Source organism: Trichosurus vulpecula, chromosome 1 (assembly GCF_011100635.1).
Source record: "Trichosurus vulpecula isolate mTriVul1 chromosome 1, mTriVul1.pri, whole genome shotgun sequence".
Lineage (NCBI taxonomy): Eukaryota > Metazoa > Chordata > Mammalia > Diprotodontia > Phalangeridae > Trichosurus > Trichosurus vulpecula.
The window spans coordinates 83,085,123-83,104,751 of record NC_050573.1 but is presented as its reverse complement, the minus strand read 5'-3'; the positions used below and the strand labels follow the sequence as shown (position 1 = coordinate 83,104,751).

The 19,629-nt window shown below is 41.0% G+C and overlaps 1 protein-coding gene across 1 annotated transcript in view; it reads left to right on the top strand.

The window, feature by feature from the left end:
* The window catches only part of ARHGAP39 (Rho GTPase activating protein 39), a 283,264-nt gene that overhangs the window by 232,237 nt on the left and 31,398 nt on the right, over positions 1-19,629 (top strand). Inside the window, exon 6 of the mRNA XM_036742205.1 lies at positions 19,338-19,430. Coding sequence (XP_036598100.1) covers positions 19,338-19,430 — 93 coding nt within the window. The remainder of the gene's footprint in view (positions 1-19,337; positions 19,431-19,629) is intronic.

The following is a 19,629-nucleotide window of genomic DNA, read 5'->3' as shown; positions in this document are numbered from 1 at the left end:
AAGGTCTGAAGGGCAGGATATCTCTTAATGATTTCAGAGCCCCATTATGGAGGGAAAAGATGGTCCTTGGGTCTTCTCTTCACCTCAAAGATCCTTGAGGTGGTACCTTTGCACTTGCGTCAGGTAAGGTATTGTCTTAATATACTCTCTGCCGACTAATTTATGACTGAATAATGCTGGGGCCCTGCCTCCAGGTTTGTCCGAAGGCAGGATCTTGCCTTTAACCCTAATTTCTAAAAGGAACCAGAGATAACAGCATGGATAGCAGCATGAGGCAGTTATGTTCTAAATCTAAGGTGCAGCCTTTAGTGCGAACTGTTAGACCCAGCAATAATCCAAGGCTTGACCAAACTATTCTTCAGTGGAAGAATCTGGAAACCACAAAGAAAACAGCATTGAAATGTTTCAAAACTCTGATCAATGACGTGACCAGTGGGGACTTCAGAGAACTGAGAGTGAAACACACTTTCTGCCTCTTGGCAGAGAGATGATCAGCTGTAGATGTGAAATGAGGCATATATTTTCATAGCCCAGATGTTGATTTGTTTGTATTAACTTGTTACAAGAATGAGTTCTTTTGGGGGTGGGAGTGGGTGGGTGGAGTGTGGAAGTATTGAAAAGAGATAATTACATTAAAAAATAAAAGCATAAATAAAATATTTTTATAAGAAAAGTGGGGGAGGTGAAATCCGGTCATTACAGAGGGGAGGGCTTTGTGTTCCAGTAAATATAATAGTAATAATAACTCCCTTTCTATAATGCTTTTAAATTTACAAAGGTACTTTCTTTATGATATCCTGATAAAGGAGGTGATATTAAAGAAGGTATAACTTTGTTTTTGGTCAGCATTTACCACCTCACTTTGGTAAAAGGCTCTGAGTTTTTTCCTTAGTCATAAAGAGTAGTCACAGAATCACAGAATATTAGAAGTTGAAGGGACCTTAGAGAATGGAACATAAACTGTTAAGGCTTAGAACACAGAACATAAAATGTTGGCTTAGAACACAGAACGTAAAATGTTGGCGCTAGAAGAGGCCTTAGGACAAGGATAGGGAACCTGCAGCCTTGAGGCCATGTGTGGCCCTCTAGATTAAGAGGATTTCTTCTGGGAAATTTGAATTCAGTCATGGGGCTGCACTTGAGGACCCAGAGGGCCACATGTGGCCTCAAGGCGGCAGGTTCCCCAGCCCTGCATTATGACATAGAATATTTTCTAAACTTCCCTATTTCTATTGAAGGCATCATCATCCTTCCAGAATTCCAGTTTTGTAACCTCTACATTATTTTGGATTCCTTACTCTCCCTCACCCCACATAACCAGTTACCACATCTTGCCATTTCTACCTTTACAACATCTTTCGTATCTGTCCCCTTCCCTCCAATCATATGACTACCACCTTACTTCAGGCCCTTATTGCCTCTTGCCTCAATTATTTAAACAGGCTTCTCGTCACTCTTATCCATCCTACACACTGCTCCCAAAGTAATTTTCTTTAATCTCAGAAAACAACCATATTACTCTCCTCCTCAACTTCTTACAGTTTCTAGAATAAAATATAAACTCCTCTGGTTTTTACAGCCTTACTTGTACAACCTGGCCCCAGCCTTTCTTTCCAGTCTCATTGCATATTACTCCTCCTCCCACACTCTACAGTCCAGCCAAACTGGACCTCTTTCTGCTTCTCACACAGAACAGACTGTGCCTGATCTCCATGCCTTTGCACTTTCTCTCCCCCATGCCACCTCTTAAAACCTCTGTCTTCTCTTAAGATGCAGCTCAAGCATCATCTTCTCCATGAAGCCATTCCTCACTCCCAACTACTAGTGCCCTCCCTTCCAGACTACTTTGTAGTACATTTTATATATGCTTCTTGTCTCCTGTATTAGGATGTGAGCTCCTTGCAACTAGAGGCGGTTTCATTTCTTATATGTATATTCCCATTACCTAGCATAGTACCTGGCACATAGTAGGCACTTATAAATAAATACTGGTGACTAATTGATTATGAGAACTAGAAATGATTATAAAACCCAGAGCATAGGCTGTTAGAACTAGAAGTGGTCATAAAATTATGTTAGATCCAGAAGGGACCTTAGAACATAAAGCCAAAGCTGGACAGGGTCTTTAGGACAGAAAACATATTCTGAAGTCTGGAGTGGAACCTTACAGATTATCTACGCCAGCCCTCTCTTTTTGTACACGTATAAGCCAAGTCATTTCATTTATCATTGGTGCCAGTTCCTTCTTCCCACCCCCAGCATTTGTGCCCTGCCTTTCCCACGAGAATAGGCAGTAGTGGTAGCTCACAAGCTCACTGCTATGTCTTGACTAGCATATGCTGTCACCTTTTCTTTTTCCTGTAATCAGACCAATTATTACTTGAGACTTCCTTATGCAAGCTTCCTGGGTAATTCTTAATAGTGCTTTAGTTAACCCCCAAACTCCTCTCTGAGGCCAGCTATATCTCAGAAACAGTTGGCCATTTCTTTACCCTGACTAGTCCTCTATCTCTAGGTATGATCTCTCCCTTTAACTGACTTCTACCTGATTTTTCTGGCACCCCCAACCAAGTTTTGGCCTCCTGCGTGGGAACTCCGTGTCTCTGAGATAAGCTGCTCTCTCTGTCAAAAGCAAAGCAACTATAAACTCTTCAAGTTGCCTTAATCATAATTACATATTTCATAGGGTAGGGGAAGCAAAAGGGAAAATGACCGGTTATTCTGGACCTCATGAGGAACTAATTGTTGGAGTAGAAATGACAGGAACTTTCTGAGAAAATGACCACTCCATTTTGGAATTAATGATAAAGGAGAAAAGGAAAGCTAAGTATAGTCAGTTATATAACTAAAATTTGGGGAGAACAGGTGGGATTTACAGAAAACGTAGATAGGATCCCACGGACTAAAATCTGCAAAGCAATTCAGCCCAGAAGGAAAGGGAAGCTTATGAATGAGATTCCAAAGATACAAAGAAAAACAATTCCCGTAAGAAAAAAAAAAAGGAGGGGCTGCTATGTTTAGGGAGCTTATTGACCAGCTTATATTTTTAAAAGATATGTACAGATGATGAATGGGCAGCTAAGGTGGCTCATTGGATAGAATGCCATGGCTGGAGTCAGGAAGACTCACCTTCCTGAGTTCAAATCCAGCCTCAGACACTTACTGGGTGTGTGTGACCCTGGCAAGTCACTTAACCCTGTTTGCTAAGAAAACCCCAAATGGGTCACAGAGTCAGACACAACAGAAAATGACTGAACAACAACAATGGACGAAAGTAAGAGCAGGAAAATGACAAAAATGGGCTATGGATCCATACAGTGTAAGGAATACCAAAACTAAGAATGAACTGAGTGTATACCTTCTGTACCACGTATTCCCTTTAAGTGCCACACACATTCATCCGTGTCTTATCTTCGTGGCAAGATTAAGTTAGGAGTCTACTAGAGTTGGGGGAAAGGCCCATCTTAGCCGTTTTCTGGGTAAACAGGTAGGAAGCTCTGGCACAGTCTCAGAGATCATTCTTTAGAAAAAGTCGGCTATACTATGAACATGCCCAGTAGGATGGCTGTCCTTAATCAGCCCTTTAGGCACTTAGGGTGGACCCACACCCTCACTTAGAGCTGTTAATGGGTTCTTCTGGGCCATTAGTAAAAAAAAAGTTCTTCACCTCATTAAGCCCCTAGATTTTAGATGAGCTTACAGCCAGGCCATCCCAGCTAATGTACTCTACCTGACAACAGTGGAGAAGAAACTGTCATGAAAAGACTTAACATCTTTCTTTTTAATTCAGCAAATACTGATTAAGGGCTCATGTTTGTCCTGGGCATCGTGCTAGGCACTGGAACAGAAGCCAAGTCCCTGCCACTAAGGAGCTTACAGATCTTTGGGGATTAAATAACTTTAAAATGAATGAACCACTGAGTATTTAGGGGCTGCTGGTAAAATTTCACTGCTACCCCTCAAGAATTCAAAGAGGCTTTTTGTGATATAGTCACAAGAACTCTGGCTTAGACTACCATAGTGGTCTAACTAGTTTCCTGGCCTTCATTCTCTTGTCTCTGCAGCCCATCCTTCCCACAGTCTAACAGTCTTTCTGATGATCAGGTGTAACCATGTCACTCTCACACAAAAACTTTCAGTGTCTCCCAGTTGACTGTAGGATAAAATGCATAGTCCTTAGCCTCGCCTTTAAGGCTTCTACAACTTGACTCCAACCTGACTTCTCAGCTTTATTTCACACTCCTTACCTCGTTATACCTTCTCTGTTCCAAACAAACTGAACTCAGGTATTTTCAAGCCTCCCCTGCCTTCAGATGAGATATTTGTAAAGTGCTTAGTACAGTGTCTGACACAGAGTGGGTGCTATATAAATACTTCTTTCTTTTCCCATGTCATCTCCCATATGTAGAATGCATTTCCTCTTCATCTCTGTCTTCAAGGCCCTGCACAAATGTCACCACCTGTGGGAAGCTTTCCATAATGTCCTGGCTAAAAGTCATCTCTCCTTTACATTTATCACTTTGTCCCTTGCATTATATTTATTTCTGTACCTATTTTAATAAGGACAGCTAGGTGGCGCAGTGGTTAGTGTGCACAGCCTGCCTGAAGTCAGGAAGACTCTTCATCCTGAGTTTAAATCTAGCCTCAGGCATTTACTAGCTGTTTGACCCTGACAAGTCACCTAACCTTGTTTGCCTCAGTTTCCCCACATGCAAAATGAATTGGAGAAGAAAATGGCAAACCACTCCAGTATCTTTGCCAAGAAAACTCCAAATAGGGTCACAAAGAGTTGGACATGACTAGAAAATAACTAAACAACAAATATATTTTTATCTCATCATTACATTGTAGTAACCTGGAAAGCAAAGACTCTATTGTTCTCCATCCTTTTCTTATACAATGCCTTCACTTATAAGAGGCACTTAATAAAAAGTTATTGAATTGAGAGTCTGGAGACTTGAGTTCTAGTAACAGTTGTGATATCTACTAATCACAAGACCTAAAGCAAGCAGAAAGATGAAGGGCCTCGAGTTCATGCTGTTTGAGGATCAGTGGAAGAAACTGGTATTTAGGCTGGAGAAGAGTTGGATGAAAATGATAGTTATCATGGAATGGGATTTAGACTTGTTCTACTTAGCCTTAGGGAGCAGGACTCCTAACAGTGGGAGGCAAATTTAGGCTTAATGCAGAGAAAAACTTCCTAACAATTAGAGCTCTCCAGGAGTGACATGGGCTAGGGGGTGCCATTGGAGGTGGTACCAGCAGAGGCTAGATGGCCACTTGTTGGCTGTAACATAGAAGGGGCTCTTATTAAGGTATGAATTGAGCTAAAGGGCCAATTAGGGCCTTCCAGCTCAGAGATCCTGTGACTGTAAACTCCAGTTTTCTCACATGTAAAATTGGGGACTGGAGGGTAGTGGCACAGGGAATACTATCATTATTATTACTTCTGCTATGACGACATGATATCTGAGAACCCTAAGAGCTCTACAGTTCTGTGGTTCTTCAAAAGCTGTCTTTGGAATGTTTCCCCCCTAACCCCCTCCCACCCCAGCTAGTATCTCTCTAACATTATAAGACTCAGGCAGCCATTAAAGTACAAACCTTCTTTTGCAAAGAGGAAACCTGAGGAATTAAACTACACCCAGGGATAGAAGTCATAGGTACAATGTGCACATTAAAATGAGTTTGATGAGGTTTGGCTCATTAACGTAGCAGATACTCATATAAGCCAGAGACCTCTATGGCGTCTAACCAACTTGCCCCTACTAGTCAACAGAATCCCCCCCGTCCATTGCTCTGGGCAGATGTTAATGGCGTTTTTGGTTCAGTGTATGTTTAAACATGCCATATTGTGAAAACGTGGGCAGGACTCCTGAGCTGAGTGATCAATCAATAAATGTTTATTAAGTACCTGCTATGTGCCAGGCAGTGTGCTAAAGCCCTGGGAATACAAAAGGAGGCAAAAGATTGTCCCTGACTTCAAGGAGCTTACAATCTAATGGGGAAGACAACATGCAAACAAAAATATTTACAGAGCATGCTATGTATAGGTTAAATAGGAAGTCATTAACAGAAGAAAGACACTAGAATTAAAAGGAGTTGAGGAAAGTTTCCAGTAAAAGAAGGGATAGTGAGATCAGTAAACAGAGCAGAGGAGGGAGGAGGACGTTCTAAGCAAGGGAGACAGCCAGAGAAAATATCCAGAACCGAGAGATACAGTATCTTGTTCATAGGACAGCTAGGAGATCATTGTTAGTGGATTGAAAAGTAACATGTTGATTCGCAATAGTGAGGCCTCTATAGTTTAGTTAGGGTGGTGACATGGTTGCTGCTGTGCTTGAGGAAATTCGCTTTAGTGGCTGAATGGAGAGTGGATTAGAGTGCAGAGAGACCTTAGACCAACAGTATAAGTCAAAGCTAAGAACTGTGGTCAACAGGCAAGAAGAAACAATTTGGAGAACAGGTTGAAAGGAAGCTAAATGATAAAATAGTGAAGATGTTCTGTCTTCAGATGAGGAATAGACAGGACAGATATTTGGGGACACTAATATAGCCAACCGCATAAGCCCAGGAGACCTTAATCACTTCCCTGTGACCTCAAGCTAGGTCTCATCCTAGTTACTCATCTCTGGGGATGTTTGGCCTAGAGAAGACCTAGGGGAGACACAATAACTCTCTTTAGTTATGTGAAGGGTTATCATATGGAAGAGAAATGGGACTTATTTGTTTGACCTTGGAGAAAGTAGAACAAGTAGGGGAGAACCTTGACCTTAGAGAAGTAAGAACCATAACTCTGGAAGTTGCAGAAGCAAATTTAGGTTTGGTGTTAAGACAAACATCCTAACAATTAGAGAGATAGAAAAAAAAAAGTGGAATGGTGTACATGGGTTCCCTTCAAGCAGATGTTAGATGACTACTTGTTTGGTTTGTGGGGATGACATTGTGAGTATAGGCTGGACCAAATAGCTACTGAGGACCATTACTCTAAAATTCTATGGTTCTGTGGCAGTCTTTGTCTCCCCCAAGAACAATGTCACTGACCAGCCTTATAGTGGCTCCTTTGGTGACCCAAAATGTAAAGTCGTGGTGCACCTAGTCAGAGAATTCTGTAACACGAAAAGAGCTGAGACTTTCAACCACTGCTCTAGTGCCTTTCTAAGCTCCTAAACCAGATCATTTCCTATTATTTATTGAATACCCATAATGCATTAGGGCCAAGGGGTATAAGAAACACCAGTGATTATCATAGTATGATCCCTTGCCCCGAATCTGTACTGTCATTGTGGTACATCTACAGGAAATACTGTATTTGCAAATTGACAGAAGAGGGAATTGAGGAAAAACTTTGATTCAGGATTCTAACAGTGGAGACAATTAAGCATATACACACATAACATAAAAGCACAGAGATGTAACATTTACTTAGTAAATTGGAGGTGAGAATTAAAGCAGTGAAATTGTTATTTTTAAACTCACTTTCCTACTAAGAGCTGTGAGACTTGTTAACTTAACCATCTTCAGATACAGATTATGTTTCAGTTTTCTTAAGCCAAGAAGCAGATGTTTTGTGCAATTCCTGTCTGCCAGTTTGCACATGGGCCAATTTATATGAAGATGGTAGATGGGCTGAAGCAGGATTTAAGACTAATCTAGGCTCTTTCTGCTTTCTGGACCTTACCTTAATATGATTATCCCTTTTGAAGCTGAAGACTATCTGTGATTTTAAAATCTCAGGTTTGGAAGGACCCTTGAAGGAGATACAGTCTGATCTCTAATCCCAGGTAGGAAGCTTTAGGACACGTGCGCAGCATTTTTATAAGTGAGTTGATGAAAGCAATAGATGGCATCCTTAAAAGGGCTAAATTGTTGACATGTCATGAAATACTTCATCCAGTTTAAATAACAGTTTCCACCGTTCTCACAGCTCTAGCTCACTCTCACCTGTGTGCACTTAAATTTGTCATTGCCCTTCTTAAAATACAGCCACCGCAGCTGGACACGGCTCTGGCAGGGGAGGGGGATAACAGAGCTGCCACTCCCTTACGGGGTGAGGGGACTGGACTCTGTTAATGTTGCCTAAGACTGTATATTAGCTTTTTTGGCTGCCAGGTAACACTGCTGACTCTCATATGGAGGGTGCAGGCCCCCAAACACCTGTGTCTTTTTCACATGAACTACTGTCTAACTTTTTCTCTGTCACATGGATTCGTGCTCTCTCTTGTATTCGTGGCCTTGATAAGTATGCCACGTATGCCTTTATCCAAGTCATTGATAAAAATATTGTAGAGAAGAGGGCTGAGCACTCTGAGGACAGAGGCTGTTGCTAGAGACTTCCCTCTATATCAATCCATTAATCACTATTCTGTAGGGTCAGTATTTCAACCAGCTTCAAAACCACTTAATGATTATAGAGGTAGGATGGTTCCAGGGTTGACTCAATTTGATTCCAACCAAACCAAACACTGTTTCACAATTCAAGGCTAGGGCAGGCATCAGGGAGCCAAAGAAAATAACTGGAAACACTCCACTTCTGTGGAATGCCTGCTATATGCAGTGGACTGTGTTTGGATCAAGGTTTTCTTTTGTTTTGCCCACATCAGGTGCTGAAACTTCCCCTACCAAAGCTGATCGGCAGCTGTTTTATGTGAAATCTCTAAGACTTAAAGTCTTAGAGAATGGCCTGAAGCCCTGAGAGGTTCTGTGACTTGCCCAGGGTTATGTGTCTAATTAGGACCTGAACACTCTGATTCCTAGGCCTGCACTTTGTCCATTATGCAATACGGAATCTGATGCCTTTCCATTTGATCTAAGTATAAACAAGGAAAGGAGAGGTCCAGATAAAGTGATTTGAGGAAGGAGAGAACACTTCAGCTGGAAAGAAGGCTTCCTAGAGAAGGTGGCCCCTGAGGGGAGGTGGGCCAGGCATGGGAAGCAGCACTATGATGAGGAGAGGCATGTGGAATTAATAAGCACAAAATGAAACAGGAGCAGAGAGTCTCCTCCACTTTGACTGGTATATAATAGAGTTTGTTACAGTAATGAAAATATGAAATGAGACTGTGGAAAGTTCCAGATTGTGGAGGCCCTCGAATGCCAGGATCAAAAATTTTTACTACATTTAGTAAGCATTGGGGAGCCATTGACAGTTTTTTAAGTGGAGGAGTATGATAATCAAGGATGTTATTAGAAGACCACAATATGGAGGATGACTTGAAGAATATAGATATTGAAAACAGGAAGAGTCAAAGAGGACTCTAAGTTAATAACCCAACCTGGGTTACTAAAGGGATAGTGATACTATTGACAGAAATAAGGAAGGAACATGTTTGGAGAAAAGATAATATATTGAGTCATGTCAAATTGAATATAGCAAAACAATTTTTAAAAATTATTATGATAAAAAAAGATTTATACCTTGCATCTAAGGCTTGTCTAGCATCTAAAATGCTGTTAAGATAATAAATATACAAACTCAGAAATTTAAAAATTTGATTATATTAAGAGGAAAGGCTTTCAATTAAAATCTAACATTCTTGATTTTTTGGGGAAAAAAAAAACAACAAAAAAATAGGTATAGATGTATTTTTCCTCAGCACAGTAAAAAGTGCCTGCCTTAAGCAAGCCAGGCTAGTAGGCAATATGAAAACAATAGAAGCATTCTCACTAAACGCTGGAAATGAAAAGGTAAAAATATGGGTATTTGTAAATAATATGATAGTGTAGCTAGAACATACGCAAACAGGTACAACAAGGTCTCAGTATACAACTATATTAACCCAAAAAGTCATTTGCATTCTTACTTACTTGCGGTAAAAATGTCATAAAAGAAATCCCTTTTACAATAAATAAAACCATCAAATATTTGAGAATTAGCATACATTGAAACGAAGTGGATTACCTCTAGAAATAGAGGTTCCTCATCACCAGAGGTCTTCAAGTGGAAACTGGATGATCTCTTGTCTGGGATGTTATAGAAGAATTCCTGGCACAGATTGGACTAGATGACATCGTCCTCATCATCACTCAGATGATTTGCAAAGTGCTTCACATATGTTACTTCATGTGATCTTGACAGCAAACCTGTTAAAAGTTGGTGCCATCTTGTCCTTATTTTACGAATGAGGAAACTGAAACTAAGAAACATTAACTGACACAGGTGACACAGCTACTGTCTGAAATGGGATTCAAGCTCAGGTCTTCCTGTCTTCCAAGGCCAGCCCTCTACTGCTGTTAGGGATTCCTGCCAACTGTGAGATTTTGAGAGGAAGGAAGAAGAAGAAGTGATACTACAGAGCCATTTTATCCTAACGTAGCTAAAACTAAGTCCAATAATCTGAAATACAAAAGCCTCTCATATAGCGAGGGTGTTTGGCAACCTGACAGTAGGTCAAGATGGCTTCCATGTTCCACTCTGCGTAGAAGGAGGATTAGGCTGAAGTCTTAGCCTGTTGGTAGCATTAGCACCTCCTACTGAAGCCTAGGACACATATGCTGTCTCCTATCCTTTTAAGAAAAAGATACGGCCTGAGCCTACATAGAGCCTTTTTGCGTGGCAACCAGTTTTGGGGAGCAGCTCATTTAGAGTATTTGCCCTATGGGGGTAAAGTTTCCTTTCTGCAAAAACAAAGCTGTCCTGTTCTCATGCCCAGCTCTCAGCCTCAATGCAGGCTCCTGGAGTTCATGTGTGAGTAGGCAACAGGGAGAAATCGGATGTAACACAGAGCAAGGTCTGTTCTCCTCTAGGTTCAGAGGCCCAGAAAGTTCAGCTGCTTCACACTCCCTCCATAGGATGACGTTGTGTTCTTTTAGCTCCCTCTCTGTTCTTGCTGCTGGTCTCCCTACTGGGCATGGTTCCTGCCAGAGATTTGGGCAACAGCGCCTGTAATAGAACGCCTATGTTCCTTTTTATCAGCCCCCTTACAGGCCACAAAAGGAGCAGAAGGATTGCAGCTGCTGTGGCAACTTTCCAATGAGACTGTAGCGTTTATCTACCCCTGCCTTATGCCACCCACTCTTGTCCCAGTAGTTTCCATGAAAAATTATGGCAACAGTGTCAGACTCGCAAAATTAAAGGCTTATTTTTTTTTGTTTTTCTTCATAAGTACTATATGGATTAACTCACCCTGCCAAGAAGTTTCTGGCTTCCGGTCAGGGGTCCCAGTCACCACAAAGTAGTGACTTCATCTCTTTTTCTATAGAAGCTGCCTCTTGCCGTGAAAGACCAAACTGTGCCACCCATATGTTTCCCAGAAGGAAACCAGTATTTCACCCTAGTACCACTTTAACTGGTTGTTGGGACTGAAAAGTCACCACTGCGACAGCCAGGGGTTACATGGAGCCAAGCTCATCTGTTAGGATACTCTTTGCCAGCAGCCCTAGGGAGGCTCAGCCCTGGCCCATCTTAGATGCCTGAGATCTGGGCAGGCTGGCAGCAGTCCAATCATGTGTGGGGCTCCCTAGAGCTGTTCTTTAGAGAGTTTAGACCACCAGCCACATGTAAAAAGAATGTTGAAAGAATCCCTAGTGAGAAGAAGGGATAGATCACCTTCTGTTCTCATCTTCATGGTGGATCCTCCAGAGTGTAGGATACAAAATGCCCATAGAAAGAGAGCAGCTGAGAAGACTAGAGTTTGAACCCCAGATTTACTTATTAACGTCACAGTTTTTAACAAGTCACATACCTGGGCCTTCATTTTCCTCTCTATAAAATGAAGGGGCAAGACTAGATCACTTCTAAATCCTGTGATCCTATGGATTCTGTATTTATCACAGAATTTGACAGTGGTCATCTACTCCAGTGTATACCCAAAAGGAATCTTCACTATAACTTCCCTCACAGGGAGTCAGCCAACTTCTGCTTAAAGGCTGCCAAGGAGGTGAAACCGACCACTTCTCAAGGCAACCTGTTCCACTTTGAGACAACTCTGATTGTTAGAAATTTTTTCCTTACATCAGACCCAAATTTGCTTCTTTGCAACTTTCACCCATTTTTCTTAGTTTTGTCCTCTCAGTAGAACACCCACCATGAGTGTCATTCGGGGGCTCTATGCAAATCTGTAAAGGCTTATGGCTAGCTGGGAAAGGCCTTATTAAGAATATGGCCTAGAAGGTGAGACTTGAAAGAAGAGGGGGCAATGGCTTGACCTTCCTGGAGCTTGAAGTGGAAGACACGTTCATATCGAATAGGAAAAAGGCAGCGTAAGTGGACGAGGAGTTGGAGGCTATCAGTCTTCATTAGGTTAATTAATTCAGCAGCCTATGCAGATCCAATTAATGGAGGAAGAAGCTAGTCAGAAAGACCAGTTAGGAAACTGGTTTGTTGAAATAGTTTGGGTAAAAGGTAATAAGAGCTTGATCTAGGGTAGTACCTTTCCATGGAAATGGAAAGGAGGAAAAGAATTTCAGAAACATGATGGAAAATGTGGCTGATTGGATATAGGGATCAAGAGAAAGGGAGGCATCCAAGGTTGAAAGCCTTGGTGATTGGGGAAACACTTAGAGTGATAGCACTGTCATTAGGAGGAGCAGATTCTATATTAGTCTATATTAATCTACAGTATAGTCATAGTATGGCTCAGGTTCCACCTCTGATACATACTATGGGACCCTCAGCAAGTCCCTTAAATTTGCAGTGTCCTGAGCAATTTTCTCAGACGATAAGTTGCAGAACAGTTTCCATTCCACCTAAGTAGAGGAAAATTCCTCACCAATAATTCCTTATACCAACAAAATCACAAGTCCAGACCAGAAAAAAAAAATAGCATGGTTACTAAGTTTAGAATAAGATAGTTGTTATGTTAATAAGAGTGGTGCTAATAACAGCAGAGGCACAGTGTCCAAAACAAGGGAGGTGATAGTCCTGTTCTCTCCTGCACTGGTCTGACTACATCAGCTGTGCTGTCTTTGGTTTAGAGCACAGCATTTTTTTAGGAGCGGTATGGACAAGTGAAAGCATGTTCAGGAGAGGGCAGCCAGAGTGGTGAAAAGATTGTAGATCAATGCAGCCACAACCAGATTAAAATATAATTGGAAACTGTTTCACAAAATAAATAAGAATACAATACAATATGAATGGTGTTAATTTGGAGTTTTCTAAGTCAGTATGCCTAAGTTATCCATTTGTGTTTGAGTGTGATACCACTGTTATACATCAGACCGTCTGAGAACTAGCTAAAGGAACTAGAAAATTAAAAACTTGGTGGGGGTGGGAGGGAGATTGATGAAAAGTGGCATGATTACTTTCTTTAAGGATTTGAAGGGCTGTGATGGATAAAAGGTATTATAATCATAGATTATATGGACCTCAAATGCCATCTAATCCAACTTTTACCTAAACAAGAATCGCCTCAACAGTCTATCTATAAGTGGTCATCCAGTCTGCACTTGAAAATCTCTAGTCATGGGGAACCTCTCACCCCTTAAGGTGACCTATTCCACTTTTTGACACCTATCAGTATTTGGAAGTTTTTCTTTACATGAGTCTGAAACCTGGTTCTCCGCAACTTCCACGCATTGTTCCTGTTCATAGGAACATTGCTGAACAGTCAGAAGCGTCCTTAGAGGCTATCTGACCCTCTCATTTCAGACAAGGAAGTGAGTCCTAAAGAGGTTAAGTGATTTGCCCAAGATCACCCAAATAATAAGTAACAGAGTCAAGATTCAAACCCAGCTCTTCTAATCCCAAATCCAGTATGCATTCCAATGTACCATACTGCCTTCAAAATATTGGACTGGATTGAGTAAGATGAAATTTGATATTGGTAAATAAATATAAAGCCTTAACTTGGGTTAAGAAGTAAGTTCACAAGTACAGTGTAGCAGTTTATCTAAAATAGATATGTATGTTTTAGTGGATTTTAAGTTCACTATAAATCAACAGCTAAAATGGTCATATGGTCTTAGAATCGTAGGAGAAGTTTAATATATGGGAAGCTAAGTGTCACGCTATCCCATGCAGTGGTTGAATAACATTTAGAATTCTGTGTTTAGTTCTGGGCACTACACTTTAGGAAGGTTATTCATAAGCTGCTCTCTATGAACCCCAAGATTACTTTGAATTATTATATTTGCTTATTGGTGTACAAATTATTTCTTGTAGGAAAATGTAAAATACTTGAAGCAGGGACTATTTTGTTATTGTCTTTATATCCTGGCACAGTGTCACATATGGTACAAACTTAATAATAAATAAATGCTTGCTGAATTAAAACTGGAAATAATCCAGAAAAGGAAGATTAGGCTGGTAAAAGGTTACTCCAATCCATAAGCTTACCATTTTCTGAATTCCTGGGATATTCCCATGGGAAATTCCCAATTCCCAGCTAAAATAGTCCAACATGTCAAGATCTTTTTAGATCCTGAGTATGTCGTCCAGCAACTTAGCAATCCCTCTTAGCTTTTATTATTTTTATTATTATTATTTACTATTTTACCATTCTCTAATACACTTTTGACCGTCTTGTCCACAAGGGTAGCATGGGAGACTTTGTCAAATGTATTAACAGACTAGCTCTACAACATTCCCAGACCTACCAATTCTGTTAACCCTTTTCAAAAAAGAAATTAGATTAGTCTCACATAACTTGATCTTGATTAAGCTAGTCTTTCTCTCTGCAATAACTACTTTCTTTTTTAGTTGCTTATTAACCATACCTTTAATAGTACATTCAAGAATTTTGCCAGAAATCAAAATTAAGTTTACATTAGATTTGCAAATGCTAATCCCTTCCAATTTTAAAATATTGGTACAGCATTTGCCGGTTCTGTAAACCTTTTCCATTCACCACAGTCTTTCACAGATCAGTGATCTGTGAAACAATCATATCTACTTGTTCTTTCATTGCCTTAGGTTTTTATGTATTCTGGGCTCGAACCCATCAAAGGCAAGTGGTTTGCCTCTTACTAGCTGTACTTATATGCAAATTAACAGATAAGTAAAATAATTTATTAAATAATACAAAAATAATTTATTGACATATGTAACAAACCTTACAACTTTTACACCACATTCTACATATTACTGCCAAAGTAATTTCCCTTAAATCCAGGTCTGACTATGTCACTCTTCTACTCATTCAACTCCAAGATTTCCCTTTTTCTCTAGGATAAAAATAAAACCCTCTGTTTAGTTTTTAAAGCCCTTAATAACCTGGCTGCAACCTATCTGCTAGCACATACTCCAGTCTTTAGTCCTTGAAGAGGACTGTCTTGTCCATGATATGTGTATTTTTCTTCAAAATAATGGTTAGCTGTGTGTGTGTGCATGCGTGCATGCACACGCATGTTTTAAAACAGTCTTCTTGGTGTGCTCTTCCAACTTCAAGAAACCTATGCTGAAGTATAGAGGAATCAATAACTCACCTAGCTGCTAAGCCTCTCTGCAGGTCTTTGCTTGTTTTCTGAGAATTAATTAAATTGTTGCACAGCACTGTTTTCTCTTAGCTTTCCTTTGTGGTTTGATGCTACGGATGTTATTTCATCATGGGCTTGAATGAACTTTGAATTGCTTGACCTCCCCACAATAGTAGCCACTACAATATCTGTAACAGTCATTGAAGTGTGATCTTTAAGAGCTACACCTTTTGCACATTTCCTTGAAGTAATAGCCATTCTTAATAACCACAGAATCTAAAACACAACAAAAGAGCAATGAAACTCATGTGTATGGCACCAAATCCAGCATCCATCTGACAGAGATCTAACCAAAGGTGGAAAAACTAACTTAATCTGGTTTCATCTGGTCAGGGTCACACATTTTTAGTCTGTTCAAGGTCAGACATATTCAGTTCCCCTCCCCCCCCCTTTACCTTGCCCAGCCCATCCACAGTCATCAGTGGTCTTATTCTTTCTTCGAGCTTCTTTTTTCCTTCATAGACTGCAAAAGACTCTTTTTGTAGTTCTTACCGTATTGGCCTTGGCTCATTCTTAGCTTTCCCTCTTGTCACTCTTCTTACAAGGATGTAGCTGGAAACGAAATTCTGCACTTTTTCATTTATCTTCCATTACCTGCCCTTATTCTTAATATTCTAATTGACTCCAGCTGATAAGACTAGGAGAGTTAGATTTCAACTGGATGTAAATAAAAGCCTCTTACTAGTTACATCAATCCTCATGATGAAACATGCTTTCAGTAAAAATACCAGGAGGCTACAGGAGCCAAATGTTGCATAGCTGCAAAAAGTAGTCACTGTCGTTTGAGTTTTGCTTAACTTTTTCTTTATTATGAGAGGACTTGATGAAGAAAAGAATATACTGAGAAATGATAATGGTATAAAAATCAGTGTGTCATTAAAGCTTAAAACCCACCCACAACAACTGAGCAAAAATGGAATCGATTTCATCTAGAGAAAATTATTTTTCCTTCAGAAGTATTCAATCAGTCACTGGATATTGTCAGGTATGTTGCAGAGAGGATCTCTGGTGAGGTACACATTGGACTAGATAAATTCTGAAGTCCCTTCCACCTCTTCTGTGATTCTGTGTTTGAGGTAGAAAGATAGGAGTTCAGTTTAGACATCAGATGGATTGAAGAAATTGGTAGGACATCTAGCTTTGATATGTTTGTTCTTTATCCATATTTCACTATCCACCTCATTCTCAGTATCGTGTTAATGGTCACCCTTCAACAAATAGTCATTAAGCACCTACTTTGTGAAGGGCACTCATGATCTCAGGAAGCCTTACTTGTAGCAGTCAGTGTGTGGTTGGGAGGAACAGAGGGAAACATTATACATACCTGACTCAGGAACCTACCTTGAGAGATGTGGCTAGTGACAGGGCCTGTGTTAAGACATGAAATTACCAGAACATTGGGAATTAGATAGAGACTTCCTTCAGTGGGTCTGGCCTTGAGGCTTCCTTGGTCCCTTGGCTAGTGTCTAGAGGAATAAATGCAAATGAAACCCAGGGATGAAAGAGAAAACTCTTAACCCTGTGGCTCTGTTGGAACCTCCCAGGCTCACCTGGATTGGGCATTTACTTGCTTCCTGCTTCCTGGAGAGTTAGGAGGAAGACAACTGGGGTGGTTCAGCAATGAGTAGCCTTACTCTTTTTTTCAAGTATAAAGGAATTACTAATCATGGTATCACAGTACAAGAGGAAGTAGCCAGATCTGAACCTGAAGAGTGGGAATCTTAGGTGAACCATGAAGAACATTTGGTTCTGACAAGATTTGTTTATGGTCATATAGTATAATGGAAAAAGCCCCAGACTTGAGCTTAAGAGACCTCTGACTTCACATTTACTGGCTTTGTAACCTCGAGCAAGTGACTTCACCTTTCTAAACAAGTTATGTAGCAGTAATAATTCAAAATAGAGTAGTAATTTCCATAGTGCTTTAAGATTTACAAAGCACTTTCTTCATAACTACTCTCAAAAAGAAAAAAAAGCCAGGTAGTATATCATTATCCTGTTTTACAGATGAGACTGAAGTTCAGAGAGAAGAAGTGACTGCCCAGGGTCCCCTCAGCTCATAAGTGTCAGGCACCCCACCTTCCCCCAGATCCTGACTCCAAGGTCATGCTCTTCCTGCTACTCTGAACCACTTCTAGCTATATACAGCTGCAGAAATAAGCATACTCTGTCATTACATCATTATTATTATTTGGTTTTGCCTGAAAATGGAATGAAGATGAAACTGAAAGGTAAGTGCTCTTTAGCCATATGAAATGCTCCTCTGGCCTTTGCACAAGAGGCCTGTGAAGTTCATTTCTGAAGAGCCCATGTCCCCTGTAGGAAGGCTGCCACCCCAGGTCATCCAGCAATGAAAAGCCAGTGTTTTATCCATTAGTCTACTTTGTCTCAGAGGCCAGATTTTATACCTGCCCTCTGCTTATTGGTTTCTCTCATTCCATACCTGGTTTTTTTCCCCCCAGTGTCATTTTCCATTTACAGAAATCTTGTTTTCAGACCCAGTGATCAGCTTTGGGCCAAATTGAGCTACTCACCATCCTGGGACTATGCATTCTCCCTCATCCTGTCCTGGAAGGATGTGGGAGGTCCAGAGTCCAGAACGAGACCAAACTCACCCTCTTTGTTTTGTTCCTAGAATGGGGCTGAACTGATATGTCCCCTGTCTCCTGTTACCCTTTGGTAGAGGCGTTGGCAGGGGTGGGGGGCATTTGGGACAAAGAGAAGTGTCCAGGCCCCTCACCATCAACCGAACTCTTCCTTCCTAACCCCTCTCACACAATTGGAATCAATTCAGCAAGCATTTGCCCAGCACCTATTATGTGTATTGGCAATAGAAAGAATTGGTAAAAGATAACCCTAGCCTTCAGGGGTCTGATTATGGAGGCATTACATGGAACTAGAATGCAAAATAAGGTGAATACACAGGGAAGGTCTACAGTTTGGATCGTTAGTGCCTTGAGGACAAGGATTTGTCATTTTTCAGCTTTATAATGCTAATATAACCCAACATACAGAGCTCTTTATATAACAGAACTTAAGAAATTTGTTGTTTTGTTGTTTGTTGTTTGTTGAGTTGGAATGCCAAAGAAATGGCTATATGAAGTTTGAGAGAGAGAGCTACCAGGTCATTCCTTCATCTCCTGCAAGAAAAATCCCAGATCATCATGGAAATCTAGCAATGAGAAAACTCTACAAGGGCTTTTTCTTTTCCCTATCCAAACGCTTCATACCTGCACAGTATGATAAACCAGATACACACACATGTACACACACATTCATGCCCACACATGCACTCATGTGTGTTATCACTCCCTGAAATTCAGCCCTAGATGAGCTCCCCTAGCAATAGCAACCCTGGCCCTCCTCTGCTAGGACTAGAGATTAAACCCACAAGTGAACCAATTCATATCCCGTCATCTTTTAGAGAGCAGTAAGCAGGGAAACCCTTTACAAGGGACTCAAAAAGACCCATTGTAAGAAAATGGAAGACTTATTTCCCTAGGCAGCCTCTAAGGTTACCAACTGGTCAATGTGACCACAATTTTATTATATAAGCAAGTTGCTTCTTACAGCTGTATTATAGCCCGTTGGTGGGATGAGATGTCCAAAGCAGTGATTTCTTCTTGGAAAGCAGTGGCACCGAACATTGGCCTCTTTGGCTCAGGGGGCTTCTTCTACTTGCATATTTTGGGGGGGACAGATGAGATAACAGATATCTCTATAATATGGCTGCTGACTCACTAGCTCTGAAAACAAGGTATCTTTTTTTGTCATGGCTGTTTCAAGGAGAGAGTGTGTGTAGGTGTGAGAGAGAGAGAGAGAGAGAGAGAGAGAAAGAGTGTGTGTGTGTGTGTGTGTGTGTGCGCGCGCGCGCGCGCGCCTTCACACATTCTGTTGTCCTCATCGTTTTGTTTGCTCCCCAGTGACTCAGCACATAAAAGAGCTGCTGGAAAGGAACACTAAGAAGAAATCCAAATTGAGAAAGAAACCCAAGCCCTATTTTGAAGAGCATGATGGTAGGGTCCATCTACCACCTCTTCTCTTAGAAGCTTCCTCTCTAGATCTTCACCATAGCAAACCTGCTTTTCTCCAGTCTCTATTTTGCCCTCTTCTTCTCTTAATGCTCCTGGGCTTGGGCACTAGCCTCTCCTTGCAAAATGGGCTAGGGAAGAGGAATGGGGGGAAGGGGCCACAAGTGGGGCCCTAGCCTACTGG